A 25378-nucleotide genomic window follows, 5' to 3' on the forward strand; every position below is an offset into this window, starting at 1 on the left:
TAAAAGATCTGGCAGTTTCTCTCACTCTTAACTTGTGTTACTAACATAATGGTAATAAAACTTTGATTTTTTTTAGTTCCTTGCTTCACTAAACAGCCCAAGATCTACAAATGTCACTGACAGAATGAAAAATAGTAAGATAACTATAATCAGTTTATATATGTGTTTCTGTGTACATACACACATTACACGCATACTACATATACATATATATATATGCACATGCAGTAATTAAAATTTATCACATGGCTTAAATTCAGATTGAAAAGGGCAGCGTCACTGTTTCTTATTTTTGTATTAAATGAGTCGTTTGTGTTTCTATTATCAGAGTTTGCTCAAATCCAATTTTCCAGTCTTCTGGAGGCCCAAGTGACTATATATTTGTGTTAAAGACACTGGTTAAGAATTACTCCACTTCTTTTTAATGTTCCTTCTCAGGGTCAGCCAGGACCCCCAGGGCCACAGGGTCCAATTGGGCCCTTGGGACCCCCAGGACCCATTGGGATTCCAGGAGAGAAGGGAATGAGAGGGGACAGTGGCCCTCCTGGAGCAGCAGGGGAGGAAGGAGATAAGGTAAGTGGGGATTCACATTAACCACTCACCAGCACTGCTGAGCTGGGGTTTTATAATCACAAGAAGAACGTACTTGTACCTCATAATAAATTAAGTCTGAACTCCTCTGCGGTAATCCACGCTCATTCCCAGCCCCTTTCCAGAGGAGCAAGACCTTTCAAACCTTCCCTGTGCACTTAATATTAATACATGTGTGTACCCAGTGAGGAGTCATATTGTTATGTGGCTTCTAAAAAAACCTATATGATATATGTATCATGCTGAATCTTTTTTTTCACTCAACAATATGTCTTAGAATTCATTCCTTATCAGTTTATATAGATTGAACTTATTCCTTTCAAAATATTATATATCCATACTATGCTGTAGTATGGATAAAAGTATAGTTTATTCCCTGTTGATAAAAATTTGAGATTCTACCCCAACTTTATGTAGGGCAGGTGTGCAAAAAAAATACTATAAATTGCCTGTGTTCACATTTAAGAGTTTGTTACTCTAAGGTAAATTCTGAGAAGCTGAATTTCTGGCTTACAGCATGTTGTATATTTTATTTAAATCAGTACTGCCAAATAACCTTCCTAAATACAAAAAAAAAAAGGTAAAAAAAGTTGATTCTTCACTGTTGGCTTTTAAACTCATCAGTGTAAAAAATAGGTGATAATGACTGGTAAGAGTGTTTAAATATGAGTCATTAATTACTAATGCTTTCCAGTAAATCAGCTTGTTGAGCAAATAATTTAGAAATTTTTATGTGTTTGTTTTATTTTCTGGGATTTTAGGGTCCAACTGGTGTTCCTGGATTTCCAGGTTTGGATGGCATACCTGTAAGTATCCCTAAATTTTCTCCATTTTTTTAAAGCAGGGAGAAGGGCTCATCAAAACCCTTAAAACCACATGCTTTATATATATAGCATGTATGTCTATTATATGTAGGTTTATATATAATATATGTAGTGACTATACTGCTATGTATGTATTTATGGTAAACTCTTTTTTTGTTTTCTCATTTTAGTGAACAGAAGGGTGCTTATATTTCAATTTTGTACAATAACTCTTAGACCAAAACACTTTAGTTGAAGGGCAAGGTTTTCAAACAGGTTTGAGAAAAAATTCCAAAAGATGAGCTAAATATGCTGGCTACATAAAGTATAATATTCTGGAAATACATGATTACTCATAGGAAAGTTTTTATTTGCTAGTGAGTCCTAACATGGGAAGTGAGCTTAATATTCTCATTTCTAATATAAAAATTGAATGGAAGAAGGAAAAGGTAATTTGGAGACTTTACAATACATTAGAGTCTTTCTAAGGATTTCAAGAAAGGTTTCCTCCCAAATCTCCCAGAATATTCCAAACTAAATTAATTTAAATTCAGATATATTAAAAAAATTTTATTTTTACTATAGTATGTAGCACTTTTGGGTGGAGAAGGAAGTTTAGCAAAATTAAACAATTTAGTTTGTGAGTTATAATTGCCATAATTTGAGTATTCATATTACATAATCTTCATGTTATGATATTTTGGCAAAAATGCTTCACTTACAATTTTTTTTTCTGCAGGGGCACCCAGGGCCTCCTGGACCCAGAGGCAAGCCTGGCGTGGATGGCTACAATGGCTCAAGAGGTGACCCAGGGTTTCCAGGAGGAAGAGGAGCTCCAGGCCCAAGAGGCCCCCCAGTAAGATACCCACAGTTCAACCTAACAGGAATCCTAAGTGAAAAGGCCCTACGGTGGGAACAAGCTGAGTGTGTTCAAGAAACAGATCTAATACAAGTGTACCCGGAGCATTGTGAACAAATAGGGAGGGGCACCTGGGGGGTGAGAACAGAGAGATGGGCAGGACCTAGAACACGTGGGACCTTGTAGACTATGGAAAGAGACTAGATATTCTCTTCCATGTTACGTGAAGACACTGGATGGTTTTAAGGAGAGAAGCAACATAATCTACTGATGTTTCATTAAGGTGTCTCTGGCTGCTGTGCAGAGAATGGATACTAGGGAAAAGGCACTAGAAAGACCAGTTAGTAGCACTTACGTTGTTTATCATTCAAGGTTCACTGCAGAAACATAAACCCTTCTAGGTATTTCAAACAGAAAGGAATTTGATATAGAGAGTTTGGCACCTATTGTAATGGTTGGAGGAGTGGAACTTAGGGGCCACCACGGGACTACTGATTTCAAGGTCTCACTCTTAGCTGAGCTGCAGAGTTGGGAAGCTGTTCTTGCACTATAACCACTGCCTCTCACCCCCCTGGCCAGACAATAGCAAACAAATACTTAAGTTTCCACTTTCCAGCTTGGCAGCAACAGACCAGGAAGAGAATCTCTTCCTCACTTCTTCCTTCCACATTGTAGGCAGAACCTAATTCAAACCCAGCTACAAAGGAGGCTGGGTAATGTAGTTTTTATTTTTCTAGCCCCCATAATGCAAGAAGATAAATTAGAAAAGATTTGGAATTGATATCCAGAAACAGTTGAAAATATCCAGCACTTGAGGAAAACATTATTGCTCTTGGCTTTTTTTTTTTTCCTTTAGAATTTTGGACTTTTATTTAAACACAATTTAAGCAAGACATACCCACCTTCTATTCCTTTCCTCTTGTTTTCTTCTTCCTTTTCTCACTTAAATAAAGATCAGAGATAATTTGGCCTTTCAAAATTGTTTTTCTGTGACTGTTCTCCAGTCTTTCCCCCTCCATGGACTATCACGTCTCAAGTTTCCTTCTAAAAGGCTTTCTTAGCATCACGACCATAGTCACCGCGCTGTCTCTTACGAGTCTTCCTTTTGCTCCAGGTCCTAAAGGAGCTGATCTGAATACAGAACTCAAAAAGAATTTCCATACTCACATCTTTCTTGTGGTACCAAGTAAGAACAACCACCATCTTTCATTGTTAATTTTTCTCAACCACCTTTTGCTCTTCAACTCAGCCATTTGAAGACTCAAGTGCAGCCTGGTGAATGTACATTTTCTCAGCTCTTCAAATTGGATCAAATCTCATTCTGCTGATTCATGGACATGCAAGAGAGCAAGCGTTCTTAATTTTAGTTTTAACACAGCATGTCATACTGACAGACCACAATACTGAAGCTTGTCATAAGGGTCTTTTTGCAAAGCAACTTACTTCCCCTTGACTCATTTGATACATAGGTAGTCCTCACTTTGTACAGTAATGTAAGGATGTAAGAATGACCACATAAGCTAAAACCACACAAAGCAAACTTATCAACCAATGAGAAAAATTACTATTGTTTTGTGACTTTTAAAATGTTTTGTTCAAACATTAAACACTTCCTTACTGTCAGTTATAAACATATAGGGTAAGGAAAACAAACTATTTATTTAGTACACTGAAATTTGAAATATTGAGAACTCAAGTATTGTATTTCTTTGTAAAAACTTATCAAGAGTAGTTTCAATAGTGCTTCCCTTCTCATTGTATAACTTATGATACTAAGTGAACATGTTTTCTATGCCTTGGTGAAGTGTCGTGCTCCTTTCTAAGCTTGGATCCATTTCTAGTGTTATGAAATATATCTAAGGGTTCCTTGAATGTGAAATTTTTTTCCTGTGTCACTTCCTCCAGGACACTGTCATCCTTTTCATCACATCTGCTTTCCTGTTTTATGTTGATGTGTTCATCTTTACTAATTTCCTCTGGCTGCATATTTAGAGTCTTTCAAATGCCAGCAGTGTCAATATTCCCAGCTGTTTCTTCTATAAGTCCATTTATGTTCTATTGGAATTTCACTTCCAGCGTTACCATTTTTTTCATTTCTTTGCTTCATTTTTGTTTTTGTTGGCCAATTTCCTCTTTCAATATTTCATTTTTGTAAGATGCCATTTGGGTTTATCACTGAGAAATAAGGAAACAACACGACCACAAGCTTTGCTGTGCATGTGTGCATGTGTATGTGTGCTCTGAATAGTAAATGTGCAGGGACCAATGACAGACCGGCTTTTACAGAAGAGATGTGATCAGTCAGTGATCATGATTCGCATCTGTTATTTACGTCGCGATTTGTGGACTGAAGAGCTAGCAGTGGACTTTGTACGTTACGCAGTTATGCAGTTAATATACAATGGTAACTGAAATTTGAGCCATGTTGTTGGAGGACTGGTGTTATTTAACTCAACTGTGGAACTGACATTCATGCAGATTGGATCTATGCAAAGCCAGGACTGCCTGCATAGGCAAATCTGACTTCTCAAGTAAATTGTTGATGTAACTTACCATAAAATCATTAAGTATGTTCCATTGGAAGCGAAGTCAGGCACTTCGCTAAGAGGGATTAACTTTGAAATTTGCATGTCTTTCATAGGAGCTTGATAGATGAAGATGGTAGAATTTTTATGTGGTGACCAAGTTAAGATACATTAAGATATTAAGTAGGATGTTAAGATGTTAAGTAGGAAAATGGGGGGGGGGGAGAATATATTGAAGTATTTCATTCACTTTTTAAAAATACCCTAAGCAAACTAGCAGCTATATACAATAACCTTCCAAAAGGAACATGTTATGTTTTTTAATTAATCTTGTTACAAAGGATACATAGGATCTATTTTGAATACAAGTATTGAAATGAATAAAAATTATTTTTTTACTGTTTCTAGGGCATAAATTAGTAATTGAAAAATTGATTATTTGTAAGAACAATGCTTGTGCTTTATATGATGAGGGAAAATGCAAGTTACTGCTGAATAATCAGTAAATAACTATATATTAGTAGATACTCTGTCTAGGAGATGCCTTACCAGACTGAATATTGAGTAAATATATATAAGAACCTTAGGAGGATAATAATAATGGAGAAGATAAAGAAACCTCTGCTAGTTAGACATGACTATAATGGTAATTTTACTGGTGAGTAATATTGCATATAGAACATGCATATGTTATGAAATGGTCATATGTTATTTTCCTCTGAAGTATATATTTTATTTTCAGGGCCTTCCTGGGGAAAAAGGAGAAAAAGGAAATTCAGTGTTCATTTTAGGTGCCATTAAAGGTATTCAGGTAAGCAGTACGATCATGGTACATTTAAAAATGTCTTTTTTTTTTCAAATAGGTAAACCCATACAGGAAACACACAGAGGCAGGTGTGAGGGAATTCCCACCTGAAGTCTCTTTTTGTCCACTCTAAGGTTGTCAAAAGGGGCTAAGTGTTTGCAAAGCAAGGCAAGGTGTGGCAGGTAGACCAGAGACAGATAAACTGAGGAATGGGACCACTGGATTGAGAATTTCGAGCAATTTAAACTGAAAGATAAAATCTCACCTTGATTCCGTGTTGTCATGACCCCAGCAATCTTTCTACATTGAGTAGAAGGAGATTTCGGAGCATGAGAATGGAGAAAGAAAATCACCTCCATACGTGCGCCCCTTCTTCAAGTGTCTTCTCAACCCCCCAAATGGAACAAACTGCACAGTTAGACAAGTCCAAATAATGCCTGTGTGTATTTTTATTTTTACATAATCTGTGTTTTAGGAACATTGTTCTTACAGGCAATGCATCTTGTTTATTGCAGGGAGACAGAGGGGACCCAGGGCCGCCTGGCTTGCCAGTAAGTCTCCTGAGCAGGTTGTGTGCTTCTGTTTCCTCCTCAAAAAGGCTACTGGCCACAGCAGATTTTAGTCCCAGCAGGACCAGCTACATAATTTGTGGGGCTCACCCAGTGCAAATGACTGCACGTTTCTCGTTCAAAAATTATTAAGAATTTCAAGATGGTTACAGCTTGTGCCCAGGAAGCTGTTCTCGAAGCTCAGCATGCTTCCTCTGACCTTCCTCTTCAGTCTTCTAATGATCTTTCGGCATTGCTCAGGTTGTATACAGCCACTTAATATTTAGGAAAGTAAGTTTGCTTAGCAGCTGCATATATAGTATATGCCAAGTGGAATCATTTTGCATTGCTCTCTGCCTGCTGAATTGGTACTTGTGTGTTATAGTTAATGTTTTGCTTCTTTCCATCTTTATTTCCCTAAAATTTGTAAATCAATGATTATATTAGTATTTCCTATTTATCAATGTTTACAAGATTAAAATTGAAAGCAATTTTGCCTCCTAATGGCTAACCTATAATTTTGCTTTGTCACTTCTGGCTAGCGACAGGATTATTTTCCCGAGTTGGTTTCCTTACTACTACTGAAGCTCAGTTCTGTGTAAAAAAACGTGATACCTTGATGTTGCTGTTAAAATAAATACCAGTTCATCCTCCTAAAGAGAGCGATTTCATTACGCATTCGCATATCATTTGACGTGGGCAGAGTCAGGGGGAGCTCAGAGGTCTCTCTGCACACTTCCAGGATTGCCTGGCTGCAAGCTTTTCTCACTGATTTGTGTGTGTTTGCCACAACTGATGTGTTGCAGAAAATTTTTGTGGCTGATTCATCTTGATCCCCAAGTGAGGACAACATTTCTATTCACAGTGATCTTGTAGAACACCTTTCAAAAACATATTAAAAAGCATAAGTACATGAATAATTTAATGTTAATTAATATTAATATTTTAAAGCATCCTGATGTATATCAAAATTATAACATATATTAAATTTAGGAGTAGCTAGGAATGAATTTTCTTTATTCTTTACTTTTGCTGTCATAAGATTTATTTGTGAACAGGCAGATTGATTTCTGGGAGTTTGTCTCATCTCCCAGAGTGCTGCTGCCTCTAGCTCTGTGACATTTTAAGGGCTGCATCAGAGCTGCTGTCAAAGATGCTCCAACAGGGCAGATGTGTCAGGGACTATGATGTCTTTTATCCATCTGGGATCACATGCAACTCTTCCTGTAAAAGATGATTATGATTTTGGGTAATGAATGCACTGATTTTTTTTTCATGTTTAGGGATCTTGGGGTACAAGAGGACCAGTGGGCCCCGTGGGATATCCTGGAGAGCCAGGGATAGCAGTAAGTACAGCACTGTTGATGTGGTTCCTTTAAAAACCGAGAGTTGACGTGAAAATAAAGTAAAAAAGTGAAGTAGCCACCTTGAGTCAGACACAGGTGGGCTCTTTGAGAGATTGTAATCTGATGAATCAGCAAAACCCCCCTCACCATTATCAGGGGACTCCATGAAGCACAGGTCCCTGGAGATAAGCCATTGGCACCATATTCATGCATGACAACAGCTGATCTGTGACAGAAAATCCATCGTGCACATTTTAAAATTAAGGGTTTCCTAAATAGGACCTTGGGGCTACCAAAGAAGGAACATTCTGATTTCTGAGACTGATGATTGATTTGTGTTTTTTCTTGCCATTGATTTAGGGACCTCCAGGCCATCCTGGGAGTCCAGGTTTGAAGGTAGGTAGCTATGAGGAAGATACATAAATAGAGCCCTGCACAATGACGTCACTGACCACTGACGTTTGTTGGTATTATGTGTTTCTTCTTCTCAGACTTCCCAAAGTATTAGGTAAACTTTGATCAATTTCATAGTCATAAGTCTTATTGCTTTTATTTACCTTTTTTTAAAATTCAAAATCAATTAGATTCCTTTTCTTTCCTTTCGCAGGGTAATCCTGGTGTGGGAGTAAAAGGGCAAATGGGCGACCCGGTAAGAATCCCCTCTTGCGTGGAGGAGCAGTTGGTAAAGTGTGTGCCACCCGGAGGCCATTCTGTTGCTTATTGAACTTGGGTTCATTACCTATTAATAGTCACTGTCCGATTTTACAGCTAGAACTTTTCTTTGCTGAATTATTATAGCACCATTACCCTTGACTATAAAGTGACAGTTCTGACAATATTTAAGACTAAACCCAAGTTAATTGTTGTAACATATTTCATTCCAGCAGATAGAGACTGAACATTTTTGACAATATATTACCTTCAGAGTAACAGTTTTGTTAAATTACTGATTTGTTTGGCTTCATTTCACAAATTTCAACAGAATCTTAAACTCTACCCATAAATATGAATACAAATGCAAATATAGATAACAGGAATCAAGAGCATTTAGCAACACACAATCTCCCATCCCCCCCAAACACCCACGAGTCTTCTCTGCTAAAGCATTATACTTAGTGAGGATACACTTTAGAAATGTGATTTAAGGTGGCAGCTCACTTGGAAACAATCTCAACATCCAACAGTAGACGAGTGGCTCTTTCAACAACTGTGAACAAACATATTGAACATCTACTCAGTAACTTGGAAGTATCTGGCTATGAGGTAGCCATTCAAATGATCTGAAATGTGTTTATATTAATTCTTTTAGATTGTCTGGTGAATTAAAACATAGTTTTGAAATTTTGATGCAGAACTGTCAAATGTTCCAGAACTTGTTTGCCTCCCCCTTTTAAGAAACATTGTCCCAAATGGTTGTTACTAATCATTCCTAAGTGATATGATTGTGGACCTTTTACACTTAATTCTTCACAGTTTTTCTTCTTTGGACTTTTGACTATACTGAATATCTTTTATAATATTTAAAAATAGTAATATGACCAATATTTTGAAGAAGCCTCCTGCTTGTCATCCTTTATGGATTTTGTTCAGGTTTATCTCAGCTGCAAGAGTAAGGGTGGTTATCTTTAACAATACATGTTATGCATTTACTCTTGTGTTGTTTATGTGCTTGTTCAATGATTTATTCATGCAACAGATATCTTTAGAACAGCTACTACACCAACACTGTGTTAAGTACTGGGATACATCAAGAAAAAAAAATCATACAATGTTCCTAACTTGGCTCTTCTGCAGTTTCCCAGGTCTAGGTAGAAATTGAATTCTTGATTTTATTTTTTCACTTAAACTTGAAATAGTATTCTTTTTCCAAAAATCTCACCTATCAAAAACATTAGTGGTTTTAATAATTACATATTTAAGAATTTACTTTGTTCTGCTCAATGTGGGAAGCATTTTATGTGCATTATCTACTCTAAAATTAATACTTTGAGCTAGGCAATATTGTCTATCCCCTTTTCACAAAGGAGAAAAGTGAAGTTTAGAAGAGTTAAGGAAACTAAGGCTGAGAAATTTTAAGGAACTTGCCCAAAGTGACAAAGCCAATGAGGGCCTGGTTTGCAAACACAGGCGGCCTGCCCTGCAGCCTGTTCTTAACTATGACAAAGAGGAAAGATCATTTTAGGTGTAGAATAATAGCAATATTCAGAAAAGTATAAAAGATTATCTTCTAATTAAGGGTGAGAATTTATGGTTAGATTGTGGCAAAATCCATTCAAGGAACATTCTTTTCTCCAGGAGAATAACATCTATAATGACATAAATAAAAACTTTTGGGTAATTATTTTATACAGGGAGTTTTAAAATATTATTAAAAATAAATTAGAAATAACATAAATCTTTTTGACAGTAAATAGAAATAATCCAAATCTAACCAGAGTAGAATAAATCATAGCACATTCTTATGATAGATTATTATATCAGCATTAAATATCAAGATTTTAAAGCATTTTTATTAATAGTATAATAGGAAGATACAAAATATTGTTAAAAATATAGTTATTTAAAAATTGAAAATTTTAATAAAATATGCTGTGTATTTTAAATTATGTTTATACATTTATTATGTAGTATTCTCATTATAGTATATTTTCAAATACATTTAACAAACTATTCACATATATGCACATATACATACATATACATACATGTACACATATGCACACACATACCACAAAGAACTATACCAAAGTTTTAATACAGATTATCTCTGGATGGTAGGATTAAGGATCATTTTTGTTTTTTAAATTTATTTTCAACTATAAATATGTATTACATTTTAATAAGAAAAACAACAAATATCATTTTAAATTACATGATGTACTTTCCAAGACTTTTATTTTAAATCCATGACACACAGGCTTAGAACCATTATACCACAATATGTGGGTAAAAATCTTCAAAACATAAATTAATACGAAATTCCTACTACCTTGCTTTTTTTAAAAGGGTGAAACTGGCCAGCAAGGTTCTCCTGGACCCACCCTACTGATACAGCCACCTGATTTTTCTCTCTATAAAGGAGAAAAGGTAATTCTCAAATCCATATGTTATCTTGGTAAGTTAGCAATAGAAAACATTTTCTGAACACCTATGGCAGCAAAGTGCTGAGGCCTTTATAGGCATCTCTGTCCTAGTCGGAAAGCTACTTTAACAGGTCAGTTCTGTGATTAGCCCCATTGTACAGAGTTGAAAATGAGTCTTGGAAAGCTGCCAGTGTTCTCAAGTTTACCCAGCTGCTGAGTGGCAGACCGAGCTTGGGCTGCTAAATTGTGACATGTCCTCCATAATATAGTGCCCTGTTAAGGTTTTGCTATGTGGACTGAAAAGTCCACTGGAAGCTTAGTTGTTCTTTAGATGTTATAGATGGGTTTGATGTTTTAATCACTGAAAAGCTAACAAATGCATTGAGCTGGGCACTTAATAGACTCTTGGCAAATATTAATTCCTCTGTCAGCTTCCAGTGATATCACTGATGTCACAAGCAGATTCTCCTGTCACTTTTTAATTACCAGGTTAAATTTCTCTACCTTGCTCAAAATGAGCCACTTGTTTCAATGGCTGCATTCCCAACGTGCACCTGCTGCCCTGGTTCCATGGTGGTGCACGCTTGTATCCCATGCACCTCTCACACAGAATAGTGTCAGGTTTATACGTGTGCTTAGCCCTTAGTTGCTAATTAGGACAGTCAAAGAGTAATCCTTCAGTTAAAAATGAGTAAAACAGACTATCAAAATAGATGATTTCTGAAAGAGACAGAATCCAATATATTAAATAATAAGAATAAACCAGATTATATTCATTGTGATTTTTAGGGTTTAAAAGGAAGTCCTGGACTGATTGGATTGCCAGGACCACCAGGATCCAAGGTAGTTTATTTAATTACCTCTTTTTTTCTTGATTTGTGTGATGTGCTATCTGATTTTAAAATGTTATTTGACATGATCTTTCTCATTGCTTTAAATTCTGCTATATATTGCCATAATTTTCACTATTTTGTCATAATCTGATGGGGCCACTATTCTAAAGTAGTTGCTTTCTTTAAGCTGCTGGCAAAAATCTTTCTTTCTCATTTTGCTTTTGCTTTCCCTATTGCTGAAATATTGTTGCTTGAACACCTGTAAATGTTATCATCTCTTAAAGGGAGAACCTGGTATTGGAGCAAAAGGAGAGAAAGGTATTCCTGGATTCCCAGGGCCTCGGGTAAGGATCCTTTGTTATTAAATTCCCTGAATTTGGAGGCATTTCTCTCTCACATTTTTATAAGACTAGATCAGTATTCTTGTGAGCTCAGAAGTGGAGAATATCTTACTTTTAAGATTAATATATTTTGGACAAGAACCGTGTAATGGCTGGATGTCCCAGAGCATCCCTTTTGTTGACATCATTTAGATAAAACAGGCAAACAGAAGATACAAGAATTGGGAAGAAGAAACAGGACTGTGGCATCTCCTTTTCTGGCTCAATGTCAGTATGACAGTGGCTTGGAATAGTTAATTTAAGCCTATTTGATAAAATAATATGCTGATCTAGGGACAGTAACTAGGAAAAAAGTACAATGTTAAGCGCAAACATCACCACACAGGTCACTAATGGGCTGCCCATTTATAATCACCAGACCCCAGCTGGCATAGGCATTGAGCTTATTTGGCTCTAGATTTAGTTCATTGGAGCAATGTTGGCTTCCATGGTCATTTTCATTGCCGTTGATGCACAGAACAACTATTAATTTCCAGAAAAATTATATTGTCTTGATTTCAAAAGATATTTGGCCCAGTAAAAGCATTAAGTTAAGTAAATTAAAATTGGAAGAGCAATGACAACAAAAATACGTTCTTAATTAAAACACTGGCAATGACATGAATTTTTTGAATAAGACTAAAGATCACTTCAAGTAGCAAATGTTGTAAAGAAATGGAATCTATTTTATATTTATTTCCTCTTATTCAGCCACCTTTGCAAACAAAACTAAATATCCATGGAACAATCTGATAAGGTGAAAAATGATATGTTGAACTGGTTTATGTATTTTGATTTAATTCTGCTTGTGCTGATTTTTGTGAATTTATCAGGGTGACCCCGGTTCCTATGGATCTCCAGGTTTTCCAGGATTAAAGGTAAATGTACACCATTGTAGAGATAAATACATTTTCACTAGTAAATGCAATATTTGTATCATTCAGAAGCACTATTGCGTGCAGGCACAATAATTGGAAAGGCAGACACATCCATTTTGTGGATTGCAGGATTTAGCAGCGATTGCAAAACTTGAAGCACAAAACTGTCTGATGCAACCCAACAACAGTGTTAGGACTTTGCACAGAGTCTCAGTGAACATGTGTTGTTCAAACTAAATGAGAATGAGGTAATTTGTCACCCAATCACATTTTTTTTAAAAGGCATGTTTGTGCTTGTTTGTAGGGAGAACCAGGACTGGTTGGGGATCCTGGGCCATTTGGATTTCTCGGGCCAAAGGTAAAATTATGAGCCTATTTGAGTATATCCTAATAAAGTTTTATATACCTGAAGTTATTTAATTTACTTTTTAAAGTATTTCAAACAATCATTGAAGAAGTAATTTTTCAAAAGAGACAGAGTCAACTTTGTATACAGTCGTCCCTCAGTGTCCACAGGAATTGGTTTCAGAACCCCCAGCATACTAAAATCTGCCGATGCTCACGTCTCTTACATAAAATGAAGTAGTTTTTGCATATAAGCTACATACATCCTACCTTACACTTTAAATCAGCTCTCTGTACTTATAAGATCTAATACAATGTAAAATGCTATGTAAATAGTTGTCACACTGTATCATTTTTAAATTTGTATTATTTTTATTGTTGTATTATTATTTTTTATTTTTAAAAAATATATCTGCAGTTTGTTGAATCCACAGATGTGGAACCCTCGGAGGACTGACTGTATATTATTTTAATGCACGTTGTGATTATTATGTATGATTATATTATCATATCAGTATCCTATTAAGCATGATTATGTTTTACATTTGAGAAACAATACTTTTGAAGGTGAATAATAATGAAAGTTTCAAACATTCCCTGGGCTCACATAGTGTTGAGATTAAAAACAGAGGGGGTCTTGAAGGGCTGTCTGCTTTCAGCACCACTGCATTTTTTTCTTTCCTTTGTAACCTCTGTGACCTCACACCTGGCACTTGCTCAGGACAAACCATGGTAGCATTAAGGGGACACAAAGGGGACAATATTTGCTGCTGAAATAAAATGTAAATTCAGACCTTGCTAGGTGAATAAGCTGTTTGTTGTAGGGTGCCAAGTTAGACATCTAAGAAACTGGATGACTTCAGAGATGTCTAATTTATGCACATTGGATAATTTTGTTGGAGTTGGCTGTTCGCTTCTGCTACTTGTGGGTGGGAGATTGGATGCATTTTGATTCCCCCTAGAATTCCATGAACCATTCTTGTCTGCAGTCAGCCTATAATCTTTGCTTCTTACATAAATGTGAACATGTTCCCTCTAATATTTGTTTAATGTCAGAAAACATGGATGGAATATTAATATTTCTTTAAAAAGTGAATGTGAATTGCTGATTTCAGGGAGATCCTGGAGACCGTGGGCATCCAGGACTACCCGGTGTTTTGGTAACTCCTCCTCTTCCACGCAAAGGTTTGTGTTCCCTTCCGTTCCTCCATAAATTATGCGGAAATAGGATTTGAATGGCCCAGACAGAAGAATGTGGCTCACACACCAGGCAGGCTAAATTAACGAACTTTAGTGTGAGTGTACAATTAGGCACATGCAGGTAGAGACGTGCATCTTAGTTCATCACTATCAAGACACCAAATTTTCTTTCGGTACGTCAACTGTATGCTGGGCTTTTTCTGTCCCTTTCCAGAAAGTAGTTTTTTTAATTGTTGTAAAATACATAAAACTACTTGACTAACACCTACCAAGATGCTGCCACCAAGAAAAGAGTGGTCTGAGTCAATGACAAAGAGTCCACTCGAAGTTCATGTGTCTGCAGAGGAGAGGCAGCCAAAGGGGTTCAAATCTTAAGAAATTCCATTTTAAATGCGGTGAGAAACCGCCAAAGAGTCTCCTGATTATACTTTACCAAGCCTCACAAAAAGCAATTGTGTCTGAATTTAAAATGTGTGTATACATTTGTTTATTCATGTGTGTCATTATCTTTGGCAGGCCCCCCAGGGGACCCAGGGTTCCCTGGCCCCTATGGAGAAACGGGGGCTGTTGGACCACCTGGCCCCCCAGGTCCCTCGGGCAGACCAGGGGAAGCCTGTGCAGGTAGGGATGCGTCGGCTTTTACGTGCTGGATTTCCTGCATCCTCATCCAGCGATTCTCAACTGTAGCTGATATCGAAATCACCTTAGGAGTGTTTTAAAAAAATACTCATGCCTGTGCTCACCCAAGACCAAGAATGCTGGACTCTCTGGCCGATGAGCCCAGGCATCTGCTGTTGTAAAAGTGCCCATGTATTTCTTTTTTTCTTTTCCTTCCTTTCTTCCTTCCCCTCCCCTCTGCTCCCCTTCCCTTTCCCAACTACAACATGGTACTGTATTTCTAATGTATAGCCAGGGTTACGAACCACTGAACTCAAACCAATCGATCACTTATTTGGAAGGTATGCACGCTTCTCAGCTGCACCTCAGAAATAATCAATATTGCAGGGCTGTTGTTAGGAATATGTATGTATAACAGGCCTCCTACAAAATTATTACATGCAGATAAGATTCGGAAACTGCCTCTGGGATTAGAGTGTTTCCCCATGCTTTTCCACTCTCCTGGAGGGCTCTTCCTGTTGATAATCTACTTGTAAAATTTATTTCATCTCCCTCATCCTCTCATCATTAGGCTTGAACTTAAATCTCCTACATGAAATGTGGAAATAAAAATTACGATTTAAAAAAACAAAACTTACTTACCAAAAAAAAAAAAAAATTCCTTCCCTCCCCACAAAATAAAAACAAAAACAGGAAAACTATAGGTCACAGTGAGATTTGTTAAAAAGACTGGCAAAAAGTCCTATTGGCATAAGGACTTTGCATTCCTTCATGTGCTGTGCTGGGTAATATTCCTAGTGAGATTAGGAATATTAGGAAATTTAGAGGATATTTGCCATTGGTGAACCCACAGAACTGATTAAACCTATGAGGAGAAATGTCTTGAATAAATGTCATTTTATCCAGCCTGTGTCTCTTGTCATAGTTATTGAGCAGGAATGAGAAGTTTCCTAAGATATTCAACCGTTAACTACAAAATTCTTGTGTAATCTTACGGGAATCTAGTTTCCACTTTAGAATCTGATGACCACAAAGGTAGTAAAGCTTTGTCTAATTAATTTAATCTTGAGATAGTATAACCTTGGCTTAACTGATCCAGTATTATATAAATCATATGGAGTAGTCTGTTGGTCAGAAAGCACTGGATTCTGGTCTTAGATGTTTCCTTTTGGGCTTATTTATGATAAAAGAGTACCTCCAACAGATTAAAATCAAAACTGAGTGAAAGTAAGTAGCAAGTTTCTCTAACAGATTCAAAACCAGGAAGCCTCTTAGTTCCACAAGCTTTCTTTTTTTTGCTGTTTAGTTCCACAAGCTTTTTAAAAGTGAATTAACCGAATGGCTTTTAAATCTTGACAATGACCTATAGTAAGAAAGGCATTTTATTTTGTATTATATTTATATTATCCAAACATATATATGCATCCACATATACAGATGACTGAGATACAAATTCCACAAAATAATACTTTTCTGGTGTATGATGCACTTATTTTCTATTCCATTCATTTCTTTTGGAATAAAAAAAAATGTAAATGCTGGCCACAACTTACTCTCTTGATTACATGCTGTACTATTGGGTGGTCAGTACTGCAATGGGCCATCCATTGTTGGAAGATGGTGAAGCATTCTCCTCGGCAGTGGGACAAGGCAGCTCCCGAGTCCATCCAACGACAGATTGTAGAAAATCCAAGTCAGGTCTTAGGTAGGAGTGGCAAGAAGACAAGATGACAGCCAAATCCACAGGGACACATTTTCATTTTGTTCTAAGTATACTAGTGTATATAATCCTTATTATACATATTTTATTTGGTAATTATCTATACTATTTACCATGGAATAAGCAGGGTTTCATACTTAGACACTTGTAATTGAATCTTACCTTGTCACTTAGTGGAGGCCACATAGTATAGTGTAGGATAGTGAAATACTTAGGAGTTTACACTATGAACCAGAAACATTCCAGTTTCTCCTGCTTGCAAGCTGTGTGATCTTGGGCATTTATTAAACCTCTCTGTGCCTCATTTTTCTCGTTGATAAAATGAGGTCTTGTTAGGGGTGAAAAAAGTATGTGTACAGTCCTTAGACTATAGCCTGCATATAATAAAAGCTCAATATGTTAGCTATTATCATTATTATTACTGGTATTTGGCCTAAATTTTCTGTGCCTTATCTATAAGGTATAAACTTTGCAGGGTTGAGGAGTAAAGATAATGTTTGTAAATATATGTGAAGCCCCAGCACATATGGACACAATAATGACAGCCATTAATTTAATGAGCATGATACATTACTGATTACTAATAGGCTTTCAGTTATCTCTTGCCAAACAAATTTCCTAAAACCTAGGGGTTTGAAACAACAGCAATCAGTATGCTGCCCCTCGCTATTTCTGCAGTTCGAGAGTTCAGGAGGGGCTAGGCTGAGCAGCTGTGGTGCAGGGATTTCATTAGAGTTGTAGTCACACAGGGGCTGGAACTGGAAGACGAGGCCAGGCTGGGCATCTCCAAGAGTTCTCGTAGAGTCTTAGAGCCTCCATGCGAGGACTCTGTACTTAATTCAGGCTCCCTTACAACACGGTGGCTTCAGAGTAGTGAGATTGCTCATATGGTAGGTGAAGACTCCAGTCTCAAGTGTCTCATTTCTAATGGCCACATTCAAAGGGAGGGAACACAGAGCAGTTCTAGCAGAGCGTGAGCTACCATGGCAGCCATCTTTGAAAAAATACAATCTTCCACAGAGAGTGTCTGGACCCAGGCACGCCTAGGAGAAGCAGCTTTGGGAAGTGGTCACTCTCATGGGAGGACTTCCAGCTGTCTTCAAGCCAAAGACACCAGCAAGGGAAGTAGGATCTCAGGGGAAGCAGGATTTACCAGCTGTTGCATTACTCATTTTGACCTCACCTGAACACACTGAATATCTGAACATTCATTGAGCATGTGCTGTTGCTGGTTATTACACTAAGCTCCTTACTTGGATTATTTAATTCTCATAGTAGGCCTCTGAGGTATATACAGAGAATTCAGTAAGTTAAATAACCTACTTAAAATCCCCTGGCTATGGAGGGAGAGGCCGGCTTCAAATCTGGCACCTCTATCCTTTCCCACTAACCTGGGTTGCTACAAAATCATCTTATGTCCTGTATAGATGACTTATGTGAGTCTATATTTTTACCCATTAAATGTGCTAATATGTTTATTCAGTTTATTTTTACCAAGTTATCAAGGTAAAGGTGGAAAGATTAAAAAAATAATAATTTTAATTAAATGAAAAAAATTTCTTTCCCAATAACCCTAAAGAATGGGGAAAAGATAAGAAAACCTGATTCCTCAAACCTGTTTGTTTCCAGTGTGTGCTTGTTGCAAAAGAGGTGAGGTATTTTAATGGCTGGGATATTTGGTTATTTTTAAGCTACATTTTTTCTTTTAATGTAGTTTATTCAGATTATTATGATGTAACTTCTACTTTCTAGCTAGTAATATGCTCTGTGGAAAAGAAAGCCTTTCATACTTCTTCTGAGCACTATCATCTAGAGCAGAGTTTTTTAAAAAGGTAACTTTATTAAGGTATCATTGACATTAAAATTGCATATTTTTAAGGCATACAACTTGATGTTCTGATATAAGTTACATTGTGAAATGATTACCATACTCCAGCTAATTAACATATCTATCATCTACATAATTATTATTTGCATGTGTATGTGTGGTGAGAAGGTTTAATTTTAGATCTATCCTCTTGGCAAATTTCAAATATACAATACAGTACTGTTAACTATCGTCCTCATGCTGTACATCAGATCTCTGGAACTTATTCATCTTGCGTAACTGAGACTTTGTACTCTTTGACCAATATCATCCCATTGCCTCGTCCTCCAGCCCCGACAACCAAAATTCTACCCTCTGCTTCTGTGAGTTTGACTGTTTTGGATTCCACATATGAGTGAGATCATGCAGTATTTCTCTTTCTGTGTCTGGCTTATTTCACTTAGTAGAACATACTCCAGCGCCATCCATTTTTCCTTTAAAAATATTTCATGACCCGAAGGAAGAATGTACTGATTTTGACTTTTTCTACAGAAACGTTTATTTTCACAGTACATGTGGTTTTTATTCCTGATTTCTCTTGCAGGCATGATAGGACCCCCTGGGCCACAAGGGATTCCTGGTCACCCAGGGGTTCCAGGGGCAGCCGGGATTCCAGGGAGACCTGATTCTGCTCCAGGAAAACCAGGGGAGCCAGGACCACCCGGCCCCCCAGGAGCGCCAGGGCTGCAGGGACTCCCAGGATCAGATGGTAAAGAGCTTCTCATTCACATTCACAAGCATGTATGCTGCGTTTGATATTTGTAGTGTCATTCAGAAAGCATAACTTTGTAAATATTTGAAAAGTTGTGTAGTATTTCATGAGCTGAGTCAATAATATTAAAACTCTTACAAATAAATAAATAGAGGTTGGACTATCACATTAATGAAAGTATGTGCAATTATTTGGTTGGGAGTTTAAAGGTAAATGACAGAATTTTGTAAATTAATGCAATTTTTAATTTTTTAAATGTAGTTTTCATTTTTTATCAGAGTTATATATGGACCTAGTTTACAAGTCAAACTGTTATGAGGCATGTTATGAAGAACTGAAATCCCAGGCAAACCCTTCTCCTAATCTTTCCTTTCCAGGGGCAATTATTTCGATTCGTTTTGTTGGCTCTTTTGTTATTTGCCTCTATATTGCCATTGGATGTACTTGCATTGCTGTTTCTTATTTTTCAGTTTGAGCACTATCTTCTCACTTCCCATCACAGAAGATGAGTTGAGCTCACCACCACCCTACCACACACGTGCACATTTTCCACTCCCACAACCTACAACACAATTATTGCCATAATTTTGGTTACATAACTATTCAGTATTTACCCTGAACTTACATAACCAGCAGTTATATGAGCGCAAGAGACGCCTGTTCTATAGAAGACAGTCCAAAAATGACATGATTCTCTCCTCCCTGCCCATCCCCACTGTACAGTGATATACTGTAGTGCTGGGCAACCTGGACCCCAAGGAATGAAAGGCAAAATGGGTCCTCCAGGAAGAAGAGGCTCCAAAGGAGAAAAAGGCAAGTACACATCCAAGGTGGAACTTCCAGAAGAAAACAGCATCGGGAGGGTTGGGGAGCGTTTCTGAGATGTACGACGATGTGGCATTTCATCCAGATTTCTTACTCACCTTAGTCACCCCCTATCCGTTCCATTTCATTATGTGTTATGATGTGTGATTAAAGTCACCAAAAAGTCAAATCCTTGTGTCTTAGACCATAAGGAGACACTTAGCTGCCATGAAATTTGCCTCAAAGTGGTGACTTTGCTCACGAGGTCCTCTTGATTCCGTGAGCGTGTCAGAGCTAGGACAGGATTGATATTTTATTTCAGTTTCTCTCTGTGGGGCCCATATTTCTCAGCCGTATCGAATGCCTATCCCTCTGCTTCTCTCCCTGAATTGTTTGAAGCCTTTCTGCACAACTGAGTCAGGGTGGGTACGAGAGTGTCCGTGCAGATGAGGAGTCTGACTACCTTTTTACAACCAAAAGCCCTGACGATTAGAAAATGTGTTGTGGTGAATTACCAATTGTAATATGCAATGCGATCAACAATCCTTCTTCACATATTATTTTGTTTCCTTAACTATTCCGGGTTTATGCTCCAACCAATTAGTTTTTTTAGTTTCCTCAGTAGGAACCAAACAAGAGACATTTAAACTTTTCTGATTTGTAAAGTTTCTTCAGTAGGACTGGATATCAGCTCTCCCCCTAGAATTTGTCAGGATGAGTTCATTAGGGAACAGAACCGTCCATGTGTTTAGAAATGACATACCCTCCCCATGTGGCCCCTGCCTGCGGTGTCCCGTGCAGCACTCCGGTCCCCACATCACATGTCAGCCTTCGTCTGCTCAAGGATTGTCCACATCAGACTCCTTTTGCTCTTTATTTGTGCTGTTGGTTTTGTATAGTAAAGACCTTATTGGGGATTTTATTTGGGAAATATGACAAATCTGCCTTTTATCCTCTGTCTAGGAAATGAAGGACCCTGTGCCTGCGAGCCTGGTCCCATGGGCCACCCTGGGCCTCCAGGACTTCCCGGAAGGCCAGGGAGTAAAGGGGACTTGGGGCTCCCTGGCGGGCTTGGAGAAAAAGGTGACCCAGGCCCTCCTGGTGCTGAAGGCTCTCCAGGGCTATCGGTGAGTAACTCTTAGCAGTCATAGTTTTCCCAGTTAAAAGACACACATTCAGTAAAAATCAATGTGTCTCTAATTTATAGTGTGCTCAGTGGTTTATGTTTTGAGCCCATAAACATATTGATGGCTAAAACCCCTCCATATTTATTCTCTACTATTTATTTATAAAGGTCACAAACTGTCGCGGGCTGTATCTGACCCGCTGGAGTATTTGTCATGTCCTCATGGTGTTCTCGTGTTATTAATCTGAGATCTGTGGCTTCCTTTGAAAACCTGGAAGTTCATGAACACAAGGTTCTTGCATTCCCACTGCTGCCGTGGCCGTGTCTGTCAGGGGAGGCTGGGGGGGTCCAGCCCCCACCGTGCCCACCCACCGCTTCCCTTGGTCGGGACAGGCACGGCTCCTGTGGGCATCTGCGGTTGAAGACCCTGTGCTAGACCATGTATAAGACAACTGGGACATGCCTGGCAGAGAGGAATTGTAGTTGCTGCTGGGCTTTTGTGGTTATATCAACACAAGTGTCTGTTGATCTCGGGTTTTAGGATTGTGAAAGGTAGCTCTCAATCCCAAAGCTGCTGAGATCTTCTGCCCCAGGAATCTCCTAGGTTACACATTTATTTCACCAGAGCCTAAGTGCTGTGAAGGCAAGATGGTCTTGCCAACTGCTGTGTCCTTAGTACTTAGAGTCATGCCGAGTACGGTGCAGTTTCCAAAAACAGTTCAGTAATGTTTTCAGTAAATGTTTCTCTAATGAAACCCAATAATAGCACGGGTAATTTTTTTTTTCATACCAGGTTCAAATAAGCCTGTGATCTTATTCTAGTATGTTAAATTCCACATCTACAGAGCATTGGGGCAATTCATAGTACATTCCAAGTCTGCAATGTGCTGCGTAAGAAACTTCTCAGACTCCCAGGGTGGGTTCATTCTTCCAGAGTACCAAGGTCCTGTTTATTAAGCACACGACTGCATTCTCCTCCTGGAGAAAAGTCAGTTCAAATACTATGTGAGCAGTTTCTGTCCTGATAGTTTACCCATCAGAAGGACATTTTCTTCATCCATCTCTTAGACGGGATGCTGTGTGCCATGCTCTTTGGCCAGGTCCCATTGTCACTTATGACTTAGCATATACAGCAAAGATGAGAGTTAAAACAGCACTAAACCTGTATAAGCACTTTATAATTTCCAAAGTTCTTCTGTCTAATTTATTAATTTCTACCAAGAAATTTGTTCCATCCACCTTCTTGATGTCTCGCATTGTCACAAACAGTGCTGTGCTAGAGTGATGTGCTCGGGGGTGTTGAGCTGTGTGTGGAGCTATACTTTATTTACACTAAATGGCTCCCAACCCTTTTGAGCATTTGAGTTTTTATGCCTATTGTGCACATTGTTGGCTTCGCTGTTCCTGCCCGACCCTGCCATTGCACTTATCCCTACTGGTCCTCTCCTCCCCTTCAGAGCTCACGGCTTGTCAATTAGAGACCAGTGACAAAGATAGTTCAGCTTGTTTGGACCCGTTGTTAGGTTGTAGGAAAGTGAGACAAGGAAGCAGCATCTGTGTGAGCAAAGCAAATGGTCTGCTCAGTCATTTTTACCTCCTTCCAGTTTCTTGTCCGTGTCTTTGATTATTGATGCCACCAGGTAAGTAACCTCAGGGTGTGCACAGTGTTTCTGCCATGGTATTTGATGTGATGCTTGGCCACCCTGATGTCCTGACAGATTTTTATATTTTTGACTTTGTTTGATATTCCATAATATGTAACACTCAGAGAGCATGAATCAAATAGTCCAGTCTCAGAGCAATGTTGAGGTCAAAAGATGATAAGCCCACTGGCCAAAATTCATTGTTTACTTGCTATACAAAGGAAATACATTGACTACCGCAAAGGCCCTCATGTCCTGTTCTCTCACTCATCAACTTTCCTTAACATCACATTATTTCCATGCTTTTCTATTTTATTTTTATTATTATTTTTTTTGAGACAGGATTTCACTCTCTCATCCAGGCTGCAGTACAGTGACACCACAGCTCACTGTAACCTCAAACTGCAGGGCTCAAGCCGTCCTCCTGCTTCAGCTCCCCAAGTAGCTGGGACTACAGGTGTGCACCACCCTGCCCAGCTAATTATTATTATTTTTTTGGTAGGGATGAGGTCTTGCTATGTCGCCCAGGTTGGGCGTAAACTCCTGGACTCAAGCAATCCTCCCATCTTGGCCTCCTAAAGTGCTGGGATTACAAATGTGAGCACCATGCCCAGCCCTCCATGCTTTTTTTTTTTTTCTTTAATCAAAAACAGCCCTAAACCTCTATCTTCAGCTCTAATAGCTGTTCTTGTGGTTAACCCACCCTCCTCTTTCTTCTCAATTCTACATTGCAAAGCCCAAGATAAAAGAAAAAATTTTTAATTACAAATTTTTATTTGAGATAGTCGAAGACTCACAAGAGGTTTCACAATAATTCAGAGTTCCTTTCTACTCACCCAGCTTGCACCAGTGATAACTTACATGACCGTGGGACATTGTCAAAACCAGGAGACTGACACTGGTACATTTCTGTTAATGCAGGCACAGACCTTATTCCAATTTCACCAGCTTTTACAAGATTTCATAAGGCAGGACCACCTTCAAAGGCCGGGAAGGGGAAAAGACCAAGAATGCTAAGCCAGAATCTTTAGTAAGAGATTTAGGAGGGGAGAAGAGAGAGATTAGATATGCACAAGTGTGAATAACTTTTGATCCCTCACAATGAATCTAATTTTTTGCTCTTATTTTTCAACAAGGGAAAACCTGGTGCCTCGGGATCACCTGGCAGCAAAGGAGCAAAGGGTGACACAGTTGTACCAAGAGTTAAAGGTCAGCGTAACCAATGCCTTAGCCCCCTCCTGCACTAATTTCCCCTGTGGCCACAGATCAATTCTTTATAATTTAGGATTGTTGAGATTGCTTAAAAACTACTCTCTGCCCTCCATAGAGTCATATGACTATTGAGGCAAATCCTTTGTTTCTTACTGGAAATATTCCTTTAGTCACATATTTAAATCTTTATCGAAGTGAACTTGGATTTGAAGTGAGACTCCCTTTGGCTTGCCTGGTTTTTATTCACTGCATTACAGTATCTGGTATTAGTCAAGAATATTTTAGTTGTAAGCGATAAAAACCCAGCTTGAAGTAGGTTTTATTAAAAAACAAAAAAATAATAATTTATTGACTTATCTAAAAAAAAAAGTGAGAAGTTGGAGGTAGGATTTGCGTTGGGACCACCAGGTCCAGGCCTCCAGTGGCGCTGGGAGGCTCTCCCTGCATCTTTCATCTTCCTCTGCACCACTTGCCTCTTCTCCCGTCAGACTGGCTTTCTCTGGGCCATGGGGTACCTGTCCCCAGATGGCTCCAAGTACTTACAACCAGAGATGAAGAGAGCTCTATTTTGTCAGCTCTAGTTAGGAAAGCAATTTCAGAAAGGATTGATGAGTTTAGGGTGTTTCCCAACCACCAACCATTCTGCCATTGACTACGGTCAGGCGTTAGAGGATCACACCGGCAGAGGAAGAGTCTGTGATTGGCGCCTCCACACACTACTTCCCTGTTGGAATGGGTGAAGGAGCATTTCCCAAATAAAGAGGCTCAATAGGTTTGGCAATTGTCATTTTCCCCTCTGGCTTTGGCATGGTCTGTGTGACTTTGGGCAACTGAGACACTGAGAGGAAACTCTACCAAGCCAGAGTCAAGCCCATTGTCTTTGCCTTTTGTCCTCTGTCTCCGTCTCCTTCACCCTCTGTTGATGATAGCTTGACTATCTTTTGGTCTCTATTCCCAGGGCACAAAGGAGAAAGAGGTCCTGATGGGCCCCCAGGATTTCCAGGGCAGCCGGGACGACACGGTCGGGATGGACATGCTGGAGAAAGGGGGGCCCCGGGGCCCCCGGTATGTATAATTCTTCTCCTGCAATAGAATTTCACTTTCTTATATGATCACACAAGCATCTCTTTTCACCTTCTTCATTTATCAAGCTGCAACTCAGTAAATGCCAACGTGCTGTAAATTAGAATCACCTTTGGCCCCCTGCCACCAGAAGGTAATTGTTGGAAAAGGTGTGGCATAATTAGGTGCTCTAACATTCTCAGTGGCAGCTGAGTCACAGCAAGACTTTCTGTCCTCAGCCTTTGTATCACTCTCAGGTGTTTATTTTCTTCTGCGACCCTTGTATCTTACAAAGCTCCCACTGATTTTAGGTCTGTTTGGTTGACTCCGTAGGGTAAGGATAGGTAATTAGCTCCTGATTAGGTCCTGATAATTAGTTTCAGTTCTGTTTCCTGGTGCACATGAGGAGAAGTAGCAA

General features: G+C 38.6%; 1 protein-coding gene across 1 annotated transcript in view; it reads left to right on the forward strand.

Annotated features, from left to right (window-relative positions):
• COL4A4 (collagen type IV alpha 4 chain) overlaps nucleotides 1–25378 on the forward strand; it is a gene marked incomplete at its 5' end in the record, with an annotated part of 102147 nt that overhangs the window by 29614 nt on the left and 47155 nt on the right. Inside the window, 20 exons of the mRNA XM_045560276.1 lie at nucleotides 439–573; nucleotides 1353–1397; nucleotides 2134–2250; nucleotides 5521–5589; nucleotides 6099–6134; nucleotides 7415–7477; nucleotides 7838–7873; nucleotides 8085–8126; nucleotides 10484–10564; nucleotides 11350–11403; nucleotides 11678–11737; nucleotides 12607–12651; nucleotides 12956–13009; nucleotides 14112–14181; nucleotides 14713–14817; nucleotides 18946–19110; nucleotides 19837–19926; nucleotides 20881–21044; nucleotides 23823–23895; nucleotides 24857–24963. Of these exons, the coding sequence (XP_045416232.1) occupies nucleotides 439–573; nucleotides 1353–1397; nucleotides 2134–2250; nucleotides 5521–5589; nucleotides 6099–6134; nucleotides 7415–7477; nucleotides 7838–7873; nucleotides 8085–8126; nucleotides 10484–10564; nucleotides 11350–11403; nucleotides 11678–11737; nucleotides 12607–12651; nucleotides 12956–13009; nucleotides 14112–14181; nucleotides 14713–14817; nucleotides 18946–19110; nucleotides 19837–19926; nucleotides 20881–21044; nucleotides 23823–23895; nucleotides 24857–24963 (1611 nt within the window). The remainder of the gene's footprint in view (nucleotides 1–438; nucleotides 574–1352; nucleotides 1398–2133; nucleotides 2251–5520; nucleotides 5590–6098; nucleotides 6135–7414; nucleotides 7478–7837; nucleotides 7874–8084; nucleotides 8127–10483; nucleotides 10565–11349; nucleotides 11404–11677; nucleotides 11738–12606; nucleotides 12652–12955; nucleotides 13010–14111; nucleotides 14182–14712; nucleotides 14818–18945; nucleotides 19111–19836; nucleotides 19927–20880; nucleotides 21045–23822; nucleotides 23896–24856; nucleotides 24964–25378) is intronic.

The sequence above is a fragment of the Lemur catta genome, chromosome 8, assembly GCF_020740605.2.
Source record: "Lemur catta isolate mLemCat1 chromosome 8, mLemCat1.pri, whole genome shotgun sequence".
Taxonomy (NCBI): domain Eukaryota; kingdom Metazoa; phylum Chordata; class Mammalia; order Primates; family Lemuridae; genus Lemur; species Lemur catta.